We start from the raw sequence: 18,159 nt of genomic DNA, 5'->3' as shown, positions 1-18,159 counted from the left end.
TATACGAACTAGATGGATTCTCAAATTTCCTTGAGAGTTTAGATAATGTTACTGTGAAATTTTTCAAAACTGCTTTTTGCACGACATCTCAATTTATAGAATAAAAGCCATTTTCTTCAAATTTTCCACACAGAATGCAACGTATCCTAACGTACTGTAATATTACATTTATAATTTACAATTTAGGGCCGATAATTTAAAGTATTTCAGAAATTCATTATTATATTATTTTATTCATTATTTACTATTTTAAACTCGCTGTATTGTTCGTTAAAAAAATATTTCAAATGTGAGTATAATATGAAAAAATTGTAATTGGTGTGTATGGTTTTTCGTCTCAATTTTGTCATACATTTTTTTCTAATATAGAAAATTTTCATAGTTTGCTAAAGCGAGAGCAAGATTGAAATATAGAAATTCGAGATTAGCAACAGAGTTAGATAGATACTTAATGTTTTCAATATTATCCAAAATCATGATTTTTGGGGTTAGCTTTAAAAAATAATCTTAAAATTAACGTTGAAGAACGTAGCGTAACATGAAATGTGAGATAAAGAAGAATGTGCTCGAATACGGGATAAAGCAGAATGTGCAGCGGTTGCTTTATTATCTCGCTCTCATCCCTGATACGTAATATTTCTCGTATCAAAGTGCATACGGTGGCGAATATGATTAAGTGAATTCGTTTCCACATGACGTTTATTTGTCAGAAAAAACGTCGAACACGCTTTTCAACGCTGTATAGTATCTGTAAATAGTAAACAAAAGATCAACTGAAGTACAAAAGCGATTTCGATAAGGGGAGCCCGTCTAGAAACGACAAAGGGGATTAGTATTTTTACATAATAACGGATAAGTGCAGCAGGGTCGGATAAGTATGTCTAATCTGACCGTTGTTTTACAGTACACTGGATAACAGGAATCTTTACCGAATTTCAGGTTAATCAAAGACATGCTTTTCTTAAGTATCCTCGAAGAACATTTGGATGGGAAGTTCCTCTTATTTGAAATAATTTTTAAATATACGCCTAATTACATTTTCTCCTAAATAAGCATTGTTAATCTTCTACTTAGAATATTTAAATGTTAGTTTAATAGTTCTGAAGTTAAATAGATTATGAATTGCATCACAGTAAAATCAAAACACAATAGTATAAAATATTTTCCTCCAAAATTTACAAATCAATAAATTATAGATATACTCATATAAATTTATACTTTTATAAGTATAATTAAAATAATGAAATATCTAAATGAAGAATTGTATTACTTACTAAATATTATAACAGATAGTGTACTCTAAATATTTTATTTGTCTTTACATATTACATGTACATTATAAATGTATAAAAATCCACAGTCTGCAAGTTAAATTCAATTGACGTTAACCAATCCACAGCTTATATTCACACAATAATTCCAGCGTCGAATATACCATACCTATGTGCCGATAAGAATCAAGTCGTACAGCATCTCTTAGAAGAAAGAAAAAGAAAGAGAAGGAGCTACGTAACCGTGCGCCACGGTGGCCCACGGGAACAAATGCAATATAACTCGCGAAGCGTTACGCGAAATGGATGTCGTCGAGTTTCCCCAAGAGTCGTTCGACGGAGATCGAAGGTAATAAAGAGAGGCACGTAAAGGAGACATGGCGTCGACATCCTGTGGGTTGGTCGAGGTAGTCGTTGCCTCAGTAGAGAAAAAGGAGGCGGTATGGGGGTTAGTACGTTTATGATATAATGGCACCGTGATGCCATATACGCCCGCGAGGAACCCTTGTGTACAGATAAATAAGACGGCGTGCGAGTAAGTACGGTACGAGTCTTGAAGTATGCGGGAGGCTTGTGGTCTATCTCTCTACGTATAAATGAGTATGCTCCAATGTGCGCGTTCGACCACCCAAGGGTGTACACACTGACTCCAGCACTCGAGGAAAAAATGTACGAGTACGGGTTGGAGTATTTACTTTTGTCGAGGCCCAGGTATGTACATATGCCGAAACAAACTGACTTTCGCCGGAGAGGACTCGATTGCCCATTTCGGCAGGCGTATTGACGAAAACCTAATCGCTATCGTCTTTTCATCGGTAACAAGGGTACACCTTTGTAAGAACTAGTTCTTCTTATTGAAATAATTATATAGTAGCGTAATTTTATCTTTTTTTATAAGAATTTATAAGAATATTCTGAAAATTGTAATTACAATTGATGTGATAATTTTTAAATGGACCAGAATTTTGTGTTGTTGTGTTGAGTATTGAAGAAACTTAAAATTGTAATTTTATGTAGTATCAAAGTTGATTAAAACACCATATGAAAAAAAAAGAATTGCGAGGAAAGAATAATTATTGACAAGTTTCGCAACTGAAGTTCATTGAACTTTACTATAATTTTTCTTTTTTATAGAAAAAGTTTATAACAAGTGTCATAACGCAGTATTGTTATAATTGCATTACTAATAAAAAATTAAAAATAAACTTGACATACATATTTTAATTGTAAAATATATTTACGTGTGTATAAGTGCATCATTTTACATGAAATATTAAGCACAAGGAACTGCCATAAATCTAGTTTGGAGAAAAATGTGAAAGTGCCTTCCTTCTTTTTTCGTTTAAAAAGGTGGTCTTTTGTTTCTCGTCGAACGACACATCTTTACGATAAGATCCTGCTAAAATAAGTGCACACACGTGTAGAGATCCTGCGGGTGAGTTCAGCCCCAGCTAAGTAAGCGAGATATTTCTTTCTCTTTCTTGTGTATGTGTATGTGGGGGTGGGGTTCGAGCGCACACACATTGGTAGATTCGTCTAGGTAGGTATGTATGAACGTATGTTAGCTTATATTGGGTGTGCAATTCGAAAATGTCAATTCATGTTGCGGATATAATTTACTACTTCGAGAGTAGCCAGTTAGAAAGGCAAAAGTTTTATGATTATACGTCCTAGAATTCCCAGAATTAGTGATAGCAATAAAATTGTTCGTTAAGAGCAGAACGAATGGAAAATTTTGTCAATGTTGAAAAATCTTTTCAAACATAAATGATTTATTTGTCTTATTTGATTTTTTACAAAAATTTGATTGATAAATTTTGTTGTATAATATTTAATACGTACGTTTAATTAATACGTTATGGTGTTGCTATAATTCGCAGTATTGGGAATTAAGTCACGAATTTTAAGCGCGCTTGCGAATGTCGCTCTTAATTAACAGCGTGAGCATAAATCATAAACGAGATGGCAAGCTAATTTTCGGACACCCTGTGTGCATGTAACGCAGGCGCAGGCAGCTGTCACCTTACACCCATGGAGGAGGCATGGGCTGCGGCGGCCATTCTCAACTTATCTCTAGGATCTTTGTAAACATGTCGTGAAATCCGAGTATTCAAGCAGTGGCGTAGATCGCGAGGTGGAAAGACCCATCGAAGCGTTCTCGAAGTAAGAATTAAAATCTCTGGAGAGTACGTTTGAGACTGCAACATTGCGCGCACGAGGTTTCCCTGGCAACCAGAACCATGGTGGCAACGTCTCTAAATGGAGCACGTCTTTGTTCCGTGCTAATAAAAGGACTTCAGGACGTGCCACCATCCTCTTTACCCTCTTCCTCATCTCTTAGTCTTCCTGCTTGGGCAATCATCCTTCCGTTATTCTCCGTAGCGATGGAAATATTCATCAAGCTATAATAATTTGATAATGATAGTTCGATATTTTTAGTTTATGTAACAATGATCTTTTATGATTTCGGAAATGTATAATAAATTTCTATGTAAGCATTTTTCTGATGCGTTTTGCCAATATTTGGTCTTTAATCTTTTAATTACGAAGATATATGAATTAATGATTAATATTTTACAATTTAATATTAATAGAATTATATTTATTATAACCATGAAAAATAACTAATTACTTATAAGGAATTTCGATTTCCTAAACTTTGTCTTATAACATTTTTAAATTACATTATATTTATGAAATATTTTCCTAGTTTATTATATTGTATGATTGAGCAATCAAAAACTATTTAACACAATTTGCATTTGGATAAATTTCAATATATTTATAACTATGTGACGTTTCGGAACTGTTGAAGGCTCCGAGCTCAAGACTTGCCAGACAAGAACCGCAGCAACGTGAAACATAATACAAGTTGCACCAGCCAGTCCTAAGCTCAGCCATGCGAAGCAGCCAGCGGCTAAGGAACGCGACGTACGAATCAGATTACATCTTACGTTGGCTGCTTATCTTTATTCTTCACTTTACTTCGCTTCAATTCACTTCATTTCGCTTCAGTGACAATCCTTCGATCGGCATCTTATAACCGCTCCGCGATATATATTCGTTCTTGAAAACAGCTCTCCAAGTAGTTAAATGATTACAAAATTTCACTTTTATCGAAAAATGCTTTAATTGCTAAGTTTTAAACCATATAACACTTCTGGTATAAGCTTATAATTTTAAATCCATCTAAATGAAATATATAGATTCATAAATTTGTTAATATTTAATTTTGTTTTTGCGATATTGTGGTTTAATAAGGAAATAAGTTATAAAACGCTCTTTCTAGGAATAATTTACAAAAAATTTTATTCCTTACCATACAAGCTTATTTTTATTATTTCATCCGGTTTCTTTCTTTAGAATTATATAGTACTAAATATTAAATAGTCCTTAAAATTAATTAATATTTACTCATTGTCAGTTCCACTAGCTTGTAGAAAGACGGGTGCTTGAGCACCTTGCGCAACCTGTATCAGTTGAGGTTGAGCTTGTATGGGAGCAGTTTGAATTATGATTGGTTGGTTACTTCCACCTTGTACTTGCATACGAATCATCTGAAGTTGTTGAGGCGTTAATTGTATCTAAAATCATAGATGAAATTGAATAAATAAACATATATAGATTAATAATAAACTCTTATTAGTCACTAAAAAATATACATACCGGTATTTGTTGAATTTCTCCACTAGGTGTTACAATTTGTTGTACAATTTGTATTCCCCCAGTTTGTGTTGTAGGTGTTTGTTGAGCTTGCTGTAATTGTATAATCTGTTGACCGGATGATTGTTGTGGATTTTGCACTGTTACTGTTTGTGCTGTACTTGCAGTTGTACTTTCCTGTAATTAAAGTATACGATTAATAAATATAATTTTGTTTAATGGAATCAAAATATTTTACAAAAATATATACCTGTTCTACAGGACTACCAATGTTTATTGTTTGTATTTGTCCAGTAGAGGGTTGTACAATTTGTATAGGTTGTGTAGTAGCATTACTGCTTTGTACATTTTGGTTGGCAGAAGCTTGTTGCTGTGCTAATTGAAAGTAGTAATGTACTTGATCTGAGTTCATAGAAGTACGAACTGTACTTTCAGTTTGTGCTTTACTTTGTTTCAATTCATCTCTAGGCACTATATCAATTAGAAAATCAAATTGATCATACTTAGTTATAGCCATTGCTATATCATTTCTTTGGAGAGTACGTCTTTTATTATCTTCTGTATGTACCCATGCTCTTAATGTTAGTTCATGTATAAAGATTTCTGCTGCTTTAGAAAATAACATAGGAGCCTCTGCGCTTATCATCTTTACATCACCATCCAGTTTCATTATCTTTTTTATCCTAGCCAATGGCAATGATTGTGTTTTTAGATCCATCTATGAATTCAATAGTAAATAAAAATAGGAATATATAATAATTATATTATAACATATATGATATCGAAATTGTTATTTACCGTAGTAATTTTTTTAATTTCTTCTGTAACTTTAGGCCAAAACTGAGTCAAAGCTTGTTGAGCCTCAGAATTACCAGGTGATGCAATTTGTAAGTCTCCATTTGAATCACCTTCAACTTCACTATCTTGGTTGCTAGATAAATGTATATAAAGTAATAAGTAATGCACTCATTTATATTACAATATTATAATGTATTTAATATACAACACACTATATTTTTATAAAATAACGTGTTACTTTTTGCTTACAAAAAAGAGCCACATAACCTAATAATATACAAATAAACAGTTTTACTTACGCATTTACAAAGAATACCGACATCCTTTATAAATATTGTCGAAATGATATAAAACAAAATATTTTAAACTTTGAAAATCATACTGTCGTTTAAAATCAACACTATGTAAACTATAAATGTTATACTTCGTTGATCTTAACAAATTCACATACAATTATTATTTGCACCAGTGATTATACCGTCATGATAATCAATTTTATTCTACTTTGAATTTTAATATATCGACGACAGATGGCACTAATGTGCAGATTCATGGTTTGTGTACACCCTTGGACAAAAAGATAGCACATGTGTGCTATCATTAATTTCTCATAGATAGAGTCCGAATTTCCCAAGTTTGACGAATGGCATATAAACAGTACCTTGTAGTAATAAGGTATATGAGCTTGAAACTGTATCTTCGCTATTCCTCTTGTATTTATCAACAATGATTGTGAAATCCGGTCGGCGAAATGATAGCACACCAAGCATTTTGTTTCCATTCCTTAGTATTTCTGTGTATTCTGAGTGGTGTAGACGTAGTGAAAAGTAGAAGAATTTCATTAGAAACCTTACAAATTTCGATTCAAACAATGGGACGTGGAAAACAGCTAAATAGTGAAGAGATTCAAACAGTTTTGAAATTAAAGAAAGAAAACTTTACTATTTCTAAAATTGCAAAAGTTCTCAGTAGAAGTCGGAAAGTCATTTATAATTTACTGAAAGATGTAAATAATTATGGAACAAAAAAAAGCAGTGGGAGACCTTCCGCGATTAGTACTCGTGAAAAACGTGCAATTTTACGTGCCGCGTCAAATTCGCTTCTCACGTCACGTGAAATTGCAGAAAAAGTTGGCGTAAAAACTAATCCTCGGAATGTCAGACGTGTACCACAACAATCCGCGCACATAAAGCGGATGAAATTAAAACGAAGACCAGCTCTAAAGCAGATTCACAAGGAGCATCGATTATATTTTGCAAAAGAACATATACGGTGGAACAAGAAGTGGAGGAAAGTTATATTTACAGATAAAAAAAGATTTAATTTAGATGGCCCAGATGGATTCAATTTTTACTATCATGATGTAAGAAAAAAAAAATTGTCACAAATACGGCGTCAAATGGGTGGAGGTAGCATTATGCTTTGGGCAGGTATTGGGTATAACGGAAAGACTGATTTAATATCAATTCGCAGCAAGATGAATGCTATAACCTATCGTAATTTGATACAAAATCAAATTGCAAAGTACGCAACACATATTGCGAGACAAGATTTTATTTTTCAGCAAGATAATGCTGCAGTTCACACCGCTAAGGTTGTGAAAGAATATTTTTCAACAGAAAATATTGCAGTTTTGGACTGGCCTGCATGCTCCCCCGATTTAAACATAATCGAAAACTGTTGGAGTAAATTAAGCAATGCCGTTTATAGAGAAAATAGGCAATTTGAAAGTATTAATCAGTTAAAAAAGTGCCTTGAAGAGGAATGGAGAAATATATCGCTGGATTATATTAGAAAACTATATTGTTCTTTGCCGAAACGAATGCTGGAGGTGGTGGAGAATAAGGGAGGATCCACACATTATTAAATTTTAAAAGGTTTTTTATTTTTGTACAATTTAGTAGATAATAAACACTACAACTTTTGAAAGTGTGCTATCATTTCGCCGACCGGATTTCACAATCATTGTTGATAAATACAAGAGGAATAGCGAAGATACAGTTTCAAGCTCATATACCTTATTACTACAAGGTACTGTTTATATGCCATTCGTCAAACTTGGGAAATTCGGACTCTATCTATGAGAAATTAATGATAGCACACATGTGCTATCTTTTTGTCCAAGGGTGTATATATTCCTAGACGAGGTGTTAGGATGCAGCATGAATTTATCAGCTTATCTGTTTCACTCAAGTCTGGTCAGTACACACTTTGTTTGTAGTTATTTTATTTTATTTTTTTTTTTTATTTACCAATGAGATATAACACTTTACCAAATGTCCTTCAGGACAAATTGTAAAAACCAAAATAAAATAAAAAAAAGAAAAAAAACTTTGTTTGTAGTGTAGTTTTTAATTTTGAGATTTGTGCACAAATGAGGATAAAATCATTTAAGCATGAATAACCCAGGTATGCTATCTTTAATTTCTCAACGACGCGTGTAAAGTTTTTCGTCTGTAATGTATAATATAAAAACGTTATGAGCTCAGAATATGCGGCTTGCTGGAAATAAGCCACAATGTCGTAGATGTTTTGTATACAACAAAGAAAAACTGTTCCATACTAAGGTCAAGATGATAACACACTCTGTTAATATATTTAGAAATTGCTCAGTAGTTCATGATCTATCAACGAGTAAAGATTACAGTACAATATTATATAAATTTGTAAGTATGGGACGCGGAAAAAAATTAAACGAGTCTGAAAAAAAAGCAAATTCTTGAACTAAAACAGTAACAGTTATCAGTAGCAAAAATATCGACAGTAATAAGAAGTCGTAGAGTAATACACAATTTATTAAAAAATGTTGAAGATCATGGCAAAAAGAAAAGTACTGGTCGGCTGTGATAAGCGAGCAATTTTGCGTGTAGCTTCCAACTCTCAGTTAACAACGAAGCAAATAATGGAAAAATCCAGTGTTAGTGCCAGTGTTTCAAGTGTTCAAGTCGAGTTCTACTATCTTGCTAAGATATTAAGGGGTGCTTAAGATATTAAAATTGAAAAAAAAACCTTCGTTAATAACGAAACACAAAGCAGAACGTTTACGCTTTGCAAAAGAAAGAATGCATTGGAAAAAGAAATAAAGAAGGGTACTATGTTTAGACGAAAAAGATTCAACTTGGATGGTCCTGATGGGTCCCAATATTATTTTTATAACACAAGAAAAGAGACAATGTCAGCAATTCGACGACAAATGGGAGGAGGCAGCGTGATGGTTTGGGCTGGCATCGGTTATTTCGGCAAGACAAGTATCAAGTTCATCGATGAGAGAATGAATAGTGTCTGATACTTAAATTTAATCAAAGAACAAATAAATAATCATGCAGAACGTATTTCTGGACCTGATTACATCTTTCAACAAAATAATGCACCTGTACACACATCAAGATTGGTCCAATCATATTTTAATGAAAGTAATATATCTATTTTGCTGTGGCCTGGCCTGCACGCTCCCCGGACTTTAATATTATTGAAAATTGCAGAACTTGTTCACGGCGTATTTGCGAATGGAAAGCAGTATCAACACGTACAAGAATTAAAAAATGCAATTGTACGCGAATAGGATACGTTGAGACAAAATTATATTTAGAAACTATATAAATCGATACCAACTTATGTAATAGAAGTAATAGAAAATAAAGGGGGATGTACTCATTATTAAATAAGTATATATGTTTGATAAGTAATTATTGTTAGTTACAATTTATGTTGATTATTATTTTTTTATTGTACATGTGTTATCATTTCGTTCTTAAAACAATTTTTTATATTATACACTAAACCTCATAATATTTTTAATTATTTTCAATGAACCGCATATTCTGAGCTCATAATGTTTTGATATTATACGTTACAGATGAAAAACTTTACACATTTCATTGAGAAATTAAAGATAGCACACCTGGGTTATCTTTTTGACGAGGAATGTAATATGATTATTAGGTATGAATAGTTAAATCATAAGGATTAAATCAAGAAAATCAGTCATACCTTTTTTTTTATGTTAGGTTGGAGGCTAGGTGCTATAAAGTCAATAAATATGTATTGCTCTAATTTTTACTTTTATGAAATTAAATTTTGCAATAAGGAAGAATTAAATATAATTAAAGATAATTAAAGATTTTAACTAGTAAAAAATAATCTCTCAATTGTATATATATCTGTACATTTATATTATAAAAGTAGGATGAGAAATACACAATATATACAATTTTTAATATCCTCATTCATGCATAGCTTTGTAACTACAAATACTTTGAAAAACTGCATTTAATACTTCTTTAGCTGTATGGGTGTCAGAATTACTTATTCTAACAATACTTCCAAATTCACGAATGTAATGATCTAATTCTGCGTCTTTGGATAAAGTTTTTGTTGCCATATATTTATTTGTTAATTGTGATAATTTCAATAAATCAGAACTGAAAGCTTCATCTAAATCAAATAATTCCAGAGCTGGTGGTGGTAATTCTTGGAAACTTGGTGGAAATACCTGCATAAATAAATTTTTATGTCATAATTCTTATTTAAGATGAATAATTGTAATAAACAATAATAGGTTTTACCGAAGCTTGTGTGGCTGGTAATGGGGCCTCAAAATGTGGTGGAATTAGACTAAGTGGTTCATGTTTTACGCCAAGCACTTCATAAGCCTTTATACAAACTGGTATCATGTCTAAGTTTATTGAATAAAGATGATGTTTAAATAATTTGGTATAATCACGAGGATTATCCATTATATCCATATCTTGAGTGCATACTTTTGGATTATCAGCTTGTTGTGTTATATCTGGTATAAAATTATATTCCCAGAACTACATAAATAATATTGTCATTGATAACTATAAATAATCATTTTAGATTTCAGTAACTATTGTAATATAGAAACTTACATCTATATCATCCATTTGAGATTCTTTGATTACAATATCTTTTGATTCAAAAAAGTCAAAGATCATTTGTCTTAATGAATCATTTTTTTCTTTTTCAATATATGTGTCGGTTAACATTCTTGAAGAACCTAAAACAAGCAATTTTCCACCATTGCGTTCATTATAATGAAAAGCAGAAATAGGTCTATTTGTTGGAATTGCTAGTGATCCACTTGATAACGCAACTATTGATGGCTGCACTACATTTAAAGTTGCACCATATGGATACAAAAAGTTCATGTCTCTGAAATAAGATAAATTAAAAATAAATTATTATCATCATTTTTGTGTAATAAACCAATTAAATCAAATAAGTAAATTAAACAATATTTTGTATTTATGTGATTTACATGTATTCATTGCTATTTTTTAGAAATATAGATTTATTTGACATTCCTTGAGAAATTAAACATTCCTTTGGATGCATTGTTTGGCTGTAACTCATGCGTATAACACTATCTAAAAATTAAATAATAAGCAAGAGTATGTAAATTTTTTTTAATTTCACTTTCATTTAAGACTTTTACAATGAAATACCATTGTTCACCATTATGCCAAATTCTTCCAATAAAAAGTTTACATTAGTATTTGATTTTTTTTCACCACCTTCGCCTAGCATAACTAAAACATGTCCACCAGAATTTAAGAACGTTCTAATAGAATTCATTTCTAATTCTGTAAATTTATTTCGTGGACCAGGCAATACTAATATTTTGCACGTCGATAACAATTCCTCTGTTAAAATATCGTTGTTTCTGAAATATAACAATAATTGTTAAAGGTATTTTGTTTTTAATTAAATTTAAGTATAACCACAATATATAAGTAGTAATGCATTACTCGACGAATTTCCATTTTGATTTCAACTTCCTTTGGAGTATTTTAAATTCTTCGTTCATTTTCCTTTCATTTTTTGACGCATCAAAAATAATGACATTTAAATTATTGTTGCTATCACTGCCGCCAAAAATTGAGCTCATAGCGATTGTCACCTTATTATTATGAATTGAATAAGTATCAATAAATAAATTTCAAAACGATTCTTAATATCCCTTTATCCTTATTTTATCTTTTATCTTTCTTATCGTATTATTAATCAAAGATTCACTTAGAAATATATGCTTATATACAATTTCTTGTTGTTAGTGGCAACCAGAAACATATCAAACTTTTAAATGTAATTGGTTGACAGTATAGATATACATCAGAGCCGTATATATTAAAAAACATTGATTTTACAATGATTCATAATATTCTATTAAACAGTTAAACAATAAATATAAAAAAAATGAATCTTAATTATTTTGTTACATTTGGGAAATGTTTGTAAAATTATTTTGGAAAATATAAAAAGAGGGAAGTTCGAGCATTTTAAGTTATCCATATTTAAAAAAAATCACTCGACAGATTCAGAGGGAAAATAATTTTGAAAATGATATTAAAAATTATTTAGAGAAATAGGGAGAAAATTCAAACACATCTAGATTAAAAATAAAAGAGTTATTTATTTTTTGTAATTTACAATTACAAGCAGATTTACAGATATTTTACAAATTGTATATGTATGTATGTAATTTCAGGTAATACATATGTAAATACGATAAGTTTCATGAATGGACAAAATGCATCTAAAAGATCAGCTGATTTCATGTAGGGTAGATGGCGTCATAATATAGTAGTTGACAGCATAATTGTGAGCAGTGTTTAAAAGGGTTGGTGATCCGCATGATTGTGGGCATTCTGATTTAAGAGTTAGCTCACACAAAATGACTGCGATTGTACAAGAAGATAATGAGTTAAAGAAGTTACTTGGTAGCCCTGCAAAAAATGCTGGGGAGGATAACTTGATGGGTCCACCGCAAACAGTAAATTAATAAATATGTTCATACAGTGTGCACTTGTTCTTATATTCTTCTTTTTACTCTTATATTTTATTCCAGACTAATGTTCCGCGGCCAAGTACATCACAAAATTTGAACCCCCAGTCACTGATAAATCCAATGACTCCAGCTAATAGTACAAAAGAAGTGATAGAACCATGTTTACAGTAACATAATTATTAGAATTATAAATCTTTCCTATTTTCATAAAAATTATCCTTTCTGTGTGTGAATAAATTTTATAAGGGATAAATAAATTTAATGTCCCTTAAATAAAAATGATTATTATTTTATTTAAAATTTAAAAAATAGATGTATGATATGTAGCGAAACTTTCTTCCTTTTCTTTCAGAAATGTAGTTTCTACAGTCAATTTAGGCATAGAATTACCACTTATGTACATAAATACAAGGACGAGAAATTCTGAATATAATCCAGCAAGATTTACGGGTTTGGTCATGAGAATTATAAATCCTAGAGCTACTGCATTGATTTTTCATTCAGGAAAGTTAGTGTGTACAGGAGCTAGATGCGAAGAGGACTCTTTTCTAGCGACAAGGAAGTTTGCAAGAATAATTCAGAAGCTAGGTTTTACAGTAAGAAGTATTATATAGTGTATGCTAAATAGACAAAAAAATAATAAATTAATAATATTTTATTTTTATTATATGTTGTTGCAGGTCAAGTTTTTTAATTTTAAAATACAAAATATAGTTGCTACATGTGATTTAAAATTTCCAATTAAACTAGAAAATTTAAATCATATACATGGTCAATTTTCTAGTTATGAACCTGAGCTTTATCCAGGTCTTATATATAGAATGGTATCACCAAGAGTCGTATTGCTTATATTTGTAAATGGTAAAATTGTATTAACAGGTGAGAATGAATTAAAATGTTGCTTTTTAATCATTCTTCTTTTTTATTATTAAGACTATTCTAAATACACATAATAACATTTTAGGAGCAAAGAATCGAGCTGAACTGCAGGATGCACTAAACAATATATATCCAATACTGAAAAGTTTTAGGAAGCAATAACAGAATTTTCAATATTTTAAGCTGCTTTTTACTTTTTAATATAATTTAAATTTATAATTTAATATAATTTGTATAAGGACAATTAAATTTATTTTAACTGATATATATAAATATACCTTAATTGATTTAGTTTAATTAAATCAAATTGATGTAACTTATTAACTTATTTATTAGTAGCGGATTTTATTGTAGTGATACTACATGCTTGTAATTATTGAAGAAATTTTAATGGATTTTGTGCAGTAAATTAATTGTATAATTTATATAAAAACTGTACAAATGATATAGCATATAAATATATAATATGCTAAATTAACGTTCTTGATATAGTTTACATATTTTGTATGTATAGAAATAAATTTCGATGCATCATTTTAAAATACGTATATATTTTTGAATATTGTAAATAATAAGGATAATACTTGATTTTACATTACTGTGAAAATAAAGTACAACTGGTAAGTACATAATATATTTATAAAATTCTTATCTTACAGATATAGCTCAAACGTTAAGTGTGTTATCGAAAAAAAGATATTACAAATATATTTTATAGATAGATCAATTATCTAACATAATTATCAAACATAATTGTCAATACTTATTTTCTTGAGAAACAGCAATAGTATTATAGATTCTAGAGAATTTGTGGATTAATAGAAATTTAGTAATTAATTTTTAGGAGCAGAATATACATGTCGGGTCGTCCTTGGAAAACGGGGCGTGTAATGAGCCTTGCTGCGAGTTGTCCATAGTTGTCTTATACCAGATGATGTTTATTTATGGGAATGTATTACAGAAGTTAACAAGTAATATCGATGATTGAGTGATCGAGATGTTGATGACGATGAATTTAGGTTCGATAACGAATACACGGTCAACGGGATGACGAGTGTGATTTTTAACTTGACGCACATGTTCCCTGTACTAGTCGAACTTATCGGATTGAGCGTCAGTCCAAGTGGAGCTGCCCTTATATACTCCTCTCCGTATCTCTCTGTATCCCTCAGGTCCATTCCTGTTTTTAAGGAGAGTTATTTAATTACTTCATACCTCTGTTAGGTACACGTCTCTCCCGTGACTGTAGCTACGTTCAGTGACCCATTATGTCACTTCGAGCCTAAGCCCACTGTCATAAATCTGGGATAATCATATTGACTTAATTCATAAATAGTTATTTCTCAGTTTTATTGTTTAAGTACGGCTATAATAAAAAGTCTGGACTAAAGTATTGGGGACTTTTCCAAACATTCTTAAAGAAAGGCTCCGGTGTTCTTTCATCTCCGACATATATATTTCTTCAAAATATAACACATTTAGAATATTTAATATATCTCTTGTTTAATATATGTACACTGATTTGAAGTCGTTACTCTGCATTAAAATTAGTAATATGATATTAAAATATTTATGTAATCTTATTTAGCACCAGGTTTCCAGATTATGTAAAATCTGTTCTAGCTGCAAATTCATTTATGATTCTCTGTGTTTTTCCTTTTACTGAATCACACTTGTGACTGAGGATGTTTTTTGATATATGTTAAAATACTGTAAAGTTTCGCAATCCTTGCATCTTAATAGTCTCCAGTGGAATATACCTGGTATTTTAATAGACGACATTTAAACCTTTCTTCGCCGCGATCGGCAACTTTTCACCTCGGAAAAACGGATTTTCTTCCTGAAATAATATATTAAAAGTTACATAAAATCTATTATCTACATTAATGTGTAATTAACCGAAAATTAAAATAAGAATAAAACTTTAAATAAAAGATATAACTCAAATTAAAAGATTAAAAGTTTACTTTGAAAAAGCAAATGTTGTTTATTCTTTGTTTTAAATATATTTACAATTTATTACTTTCTCTATTCCGAACGTCACATAAAATTCACCCTTTTTACAATTTTGCGACGAAAGTTTATTATTTCTAGGTGCATTCAAGATAGAGAAAACAAGGATAACGATTAAAGAAAAACTTAGATATAAATGTTTGGCGATTATTTAAGGGTTGTTTTTCATTATCCTTTTATCGCTTTGATCAGATAATTCAATCTAAAAAAATTAAATATATTTCTTACAACCTGGAATTGATCGACGATTTGGTTGAAATTAGAGTTTGGGATATGCATGCTTGGCATACTGTTGCTGTTTGCGGAGTCAACCGGACAATCCAACATGTGTTCCGTGTCACACATACAATCTTGCGCGTTTTGATAATCCCGGCTGAATGCCGCTGTATTTTCGAAATTCACGATACAATTATTTTCACCTAAACAATAAACATAATCCGATTAGATTTTCTAACTAATATAAAATACATCATATACATTATATTATAATAAATATAATATATAATATTTTTAATTATAGCTCTATTAATATAAGCATGAATCTCGTTGACTTTCACTAATACTGCTATGCTCCTCGAATATTTATGTTCCAATGCCATTCTCTTTGTTTTAACAAATAAAAAGATTTTTAATATTTTAAGTAAAATTTTAGCACAAAATTAAAGTAGGAAATTATGTACTATCTATAATGTATTTTTCATAATTTCCTCAAATTTAAGAGATCTTTTAATATAAAAGAAACTCGACTCAATTGATAATGATCCAGAGGACGTAGTTGGGTTAATAACAAACATGTTAAATAAATTATATCGGTTACTTTCGGAAACGTTATAAATTTTTTTACAAATTATTTATACTATCACAATCTGGAAAAAAAACCAATCACTTACTCGTATATCCAACCGGACAAGGATTCGGTGGTGTGCAATATGCAGGTAAAGCATTCTCTTTCTCATCCTTGATATTCTTTATGCTTCCAGGTTTAATTCTCTGTCTATCATCCACCTTATCGTTATTATTGACACGTTGGTGACTCCATAACGTGCTATGTTGCAAGTACTCCTGATCGCGAATGCTAGGATTGGGGTTCAAAGTGTCTATACCATCATAGTCAGCAGGTAATTCCATAGGAATTTCTTTCGGTTTGTCCTGATATTCCAGATAAGAATCTGCTGTATCCACCAGTTCGTTTCCCATTTGATTGATCAGTTCTCGGAGAAGAGTATCAGTTAACAATTGCTCTTCCTAAAATTAATGAATAAATAGTAAATTAGTAAATTATATGCGTAAGCTATGGAGCATCAAGTAAAAAGACTTTGATATATGAAGTATATTAAGAATAAGTAGAATTATAAGCAAGATGTTACCTTAAGTGGTGGAGACAAATATACCGATGCTTGAACAGTAGCAGCTATGAAAAGAAACAGGACCCAATACATTTTGTGTGATAGCTGGAATAGATAAAAAGCAATTAATGTCCTATATGAATGAAATGTTTGGGTTAATCTTAATAAGTAAGATAATACTAATAAATATTTAGATTAATTTGTAATTAATTGTTTAGAATGATTGGGTGGAGATAGATAATTAAGTTTTAATAAATCATTTATTTTAAATTACGTTTATTTATAATATGTTTTTGCAACTAATAAAATCTTTCCTTGATACAATATTTTATGAAAACGTTTTAAACGTATTCAAACATAGATAATGTGTTGATATTTTCTAGAAAACAAAACGATCTATCTATAAAAAATTATACACTGTTACAAAGAAATTTTCAATAATTTTTTAGTACAATGAACATTTTATCGTATTGATAATTAAAAAGATATAGTTATGTATATATTTTGTATATAATTACAATATAAAACAGTAAATCCGAATGATCTGACATTTTTCATTTCTAAAAATAAGTAGGATACGTCTTCGACTTTAGTTCCTGACTTCTGAATCACTCTAATGTAATTAATAGTATATACATATAAGTAGTGTTATATAAGAAATAATTTTAAAATCTGATCTTGTATTTTATACCTTGTTCAGTTGGATAATTATTCGATTTGAATCTGTCACAAAGTACGTTTTTACAATAATTAAATACACATATTACACAGCAATAACGTACCTATCAAAATCATTATACGTATCACTACATAACAACAAAATAATTTTCCCCCAATCTTCATTCACACCAATTAATTTTATTTCTAAAAACCAACAAAACATTTAATACATTCAATAAAAAGCAACAACACTATCGATCATTAACTCACATCAACCCAATCTCGAGAACAATAAGCCACCTTTCTCATAATTTCTATCATTATGATTTTCAACTTCGCTTTTTCGTTCAAATATTCCAAGTTGTTTCAAAACGCACAAATAAAAAAGCTCTTCGAGCAAAGTAACGAAGAATAAAACTTACCAATAATCGTGGAATAATCGCAAGATGGGACGAGATTCTCGAGTAGATTTCGCGAGTGTTAGAGTTCGGATTCAGGAGTACAGGTATCTTCGTCAACCGGAAGCGGCGCTGTGCTCGTGCGGAATCGAGGTATTGATCCACGCTTTCCACGCCGTTTTCCCCCCGGTTTCATCGGCCACTGTACTACCTACGATCCTCTTTCGCAACCCACATTCGTAAAACCGAGTTACGAGCAAAGGTCGGCCCACAACCGAGCCTCGTGACGTGGTTTCTGCTATTAAGGATGAGAGTCTGTG

The 18,159-nt window shown here is 30.8% G+C and overlaps 4 protein-coding genes across 4 annotated transcripts; 1 reads left to right on the top strand and 3 right to left on the bottom strand.

Annotated features, from left to right (window-relative positions):
- Positions 1-4,553: 4,553 nt before the first annotated feature.
- Positions 4,554-6,209, bottom strand: LOC132906823 (nuclear transcription factor Y subunit gamma). The gene is made up of 5 exons (XM_060959379.1): positions 6,032-6,209; positions 5,733-5,865; positions 5,185-5,652; positions 4,938-5,111; positions 4,554-4,855 (listed from the first exon to the last, which is right to left on the bottom strand). The coding sequence occupies exons 1-5, from the start codon at positions 6,052-6,054 to the stop codon at positions 4,682-4,684; spliced, it is 972 nt and encodes a 323-aa protein (XP_060815362.1). The 5' UTR covers positions 6,055-6,209; the 3' UTR covers positions 4,554-4,681.
- A 3,671-nt stretch (positions 6,210-9,880) lies between these two features.
- Positions 9,881-11,860, bottom strand: LOC132906797 (intraflagellar transport protein 52 homolog). Its single transcript, XM_060959321.1, has 6 exons — positions 11,504-11,860; positions 11,201-11,418; positions 11,014-11,122; positions 10,625-10,907; positions 10,298-10,546; positions 9,881-10,224 (listed from the first exon to the last, which is right to left on the bottom strand). Exons 1-6 carry the CDS (start codon positions 11,641-11,643, stop codon positions 9,955-9,957), a joined length of 1,269 nt encoding a protein of 422 aa, XP_060815304.1. The 5' UTR covers positions 11,644-11,860; the 3' UTR covers positions 9,881-9,954.
- Positions 11,861-12,341: 481 nt separating this feature from the next.
- LOC132906841 (uncharacterized) lies at positions 12,342-13,685 on the top strand. The gene is made up of 5 exons (XM_060959400.1): positions 12,342-12,528; positions 12,604-12,710; positions 12,896-13,139; positions 13,224-13,422; positions 13,508-13,685. The coding sequence occupies exons 1-5, from the start codon at positions 12,430-12,432 to the stop codon at positions 13,582-13,584; spliced, it is 726 nt and encodes a 241-aa protein (XP_060815383.1). The 5' UTR covers positions 12,342-12,429; the 3' UTR covers positions 13,585-13,685.
- Positions 13,686-14,899: 1,214 nt separating this feature from the next.
- On the bottom strand, positions 14,900-17,777 carry LOC132906832 (neuroendocrine protein 7B2). Its single transcript, XM_060959391.1, has 5 exons — positions 17,712-17,777; positions 16,803-16,886; positions 16,326-16,680; positions 15,664-15,854; positions 14,900-15,262 (listed from the first exon to the last, which is right to left on the bottom strand). Exons 1-5 carry the CDS (start codon positions 17,760-17,762, stop codon positions 15,191-15,193), a joined length of 753 nt encoding a protein of 250 aa, XP_060815374.1. The 5' UTR covers positions 17,763-17,777; the 3' UTR covers positions 14,900-15,190.
- Positions 17,778-18,159: the final 382 nt, after the last annotated feature.

This window comes from Bombus pascuorum, chromosome 1, assembly GCF_905332965.1.
Source record: "Bombus pascuorum chromosome 1, iyBomPasc1.1, whole genome shotgun sequence".
Lineage (NCBI taxonomy): Eukaryota > Metazoa > Arthropoda > Insecta > Hymenoptera > Apidae > Bombus > Bombus pascuorum.
The sequence above is the reverse complement of the archived record's forward strand: the minus strand, read 5'-3'. Positions and strand labels throughout refer to the sequence as shown.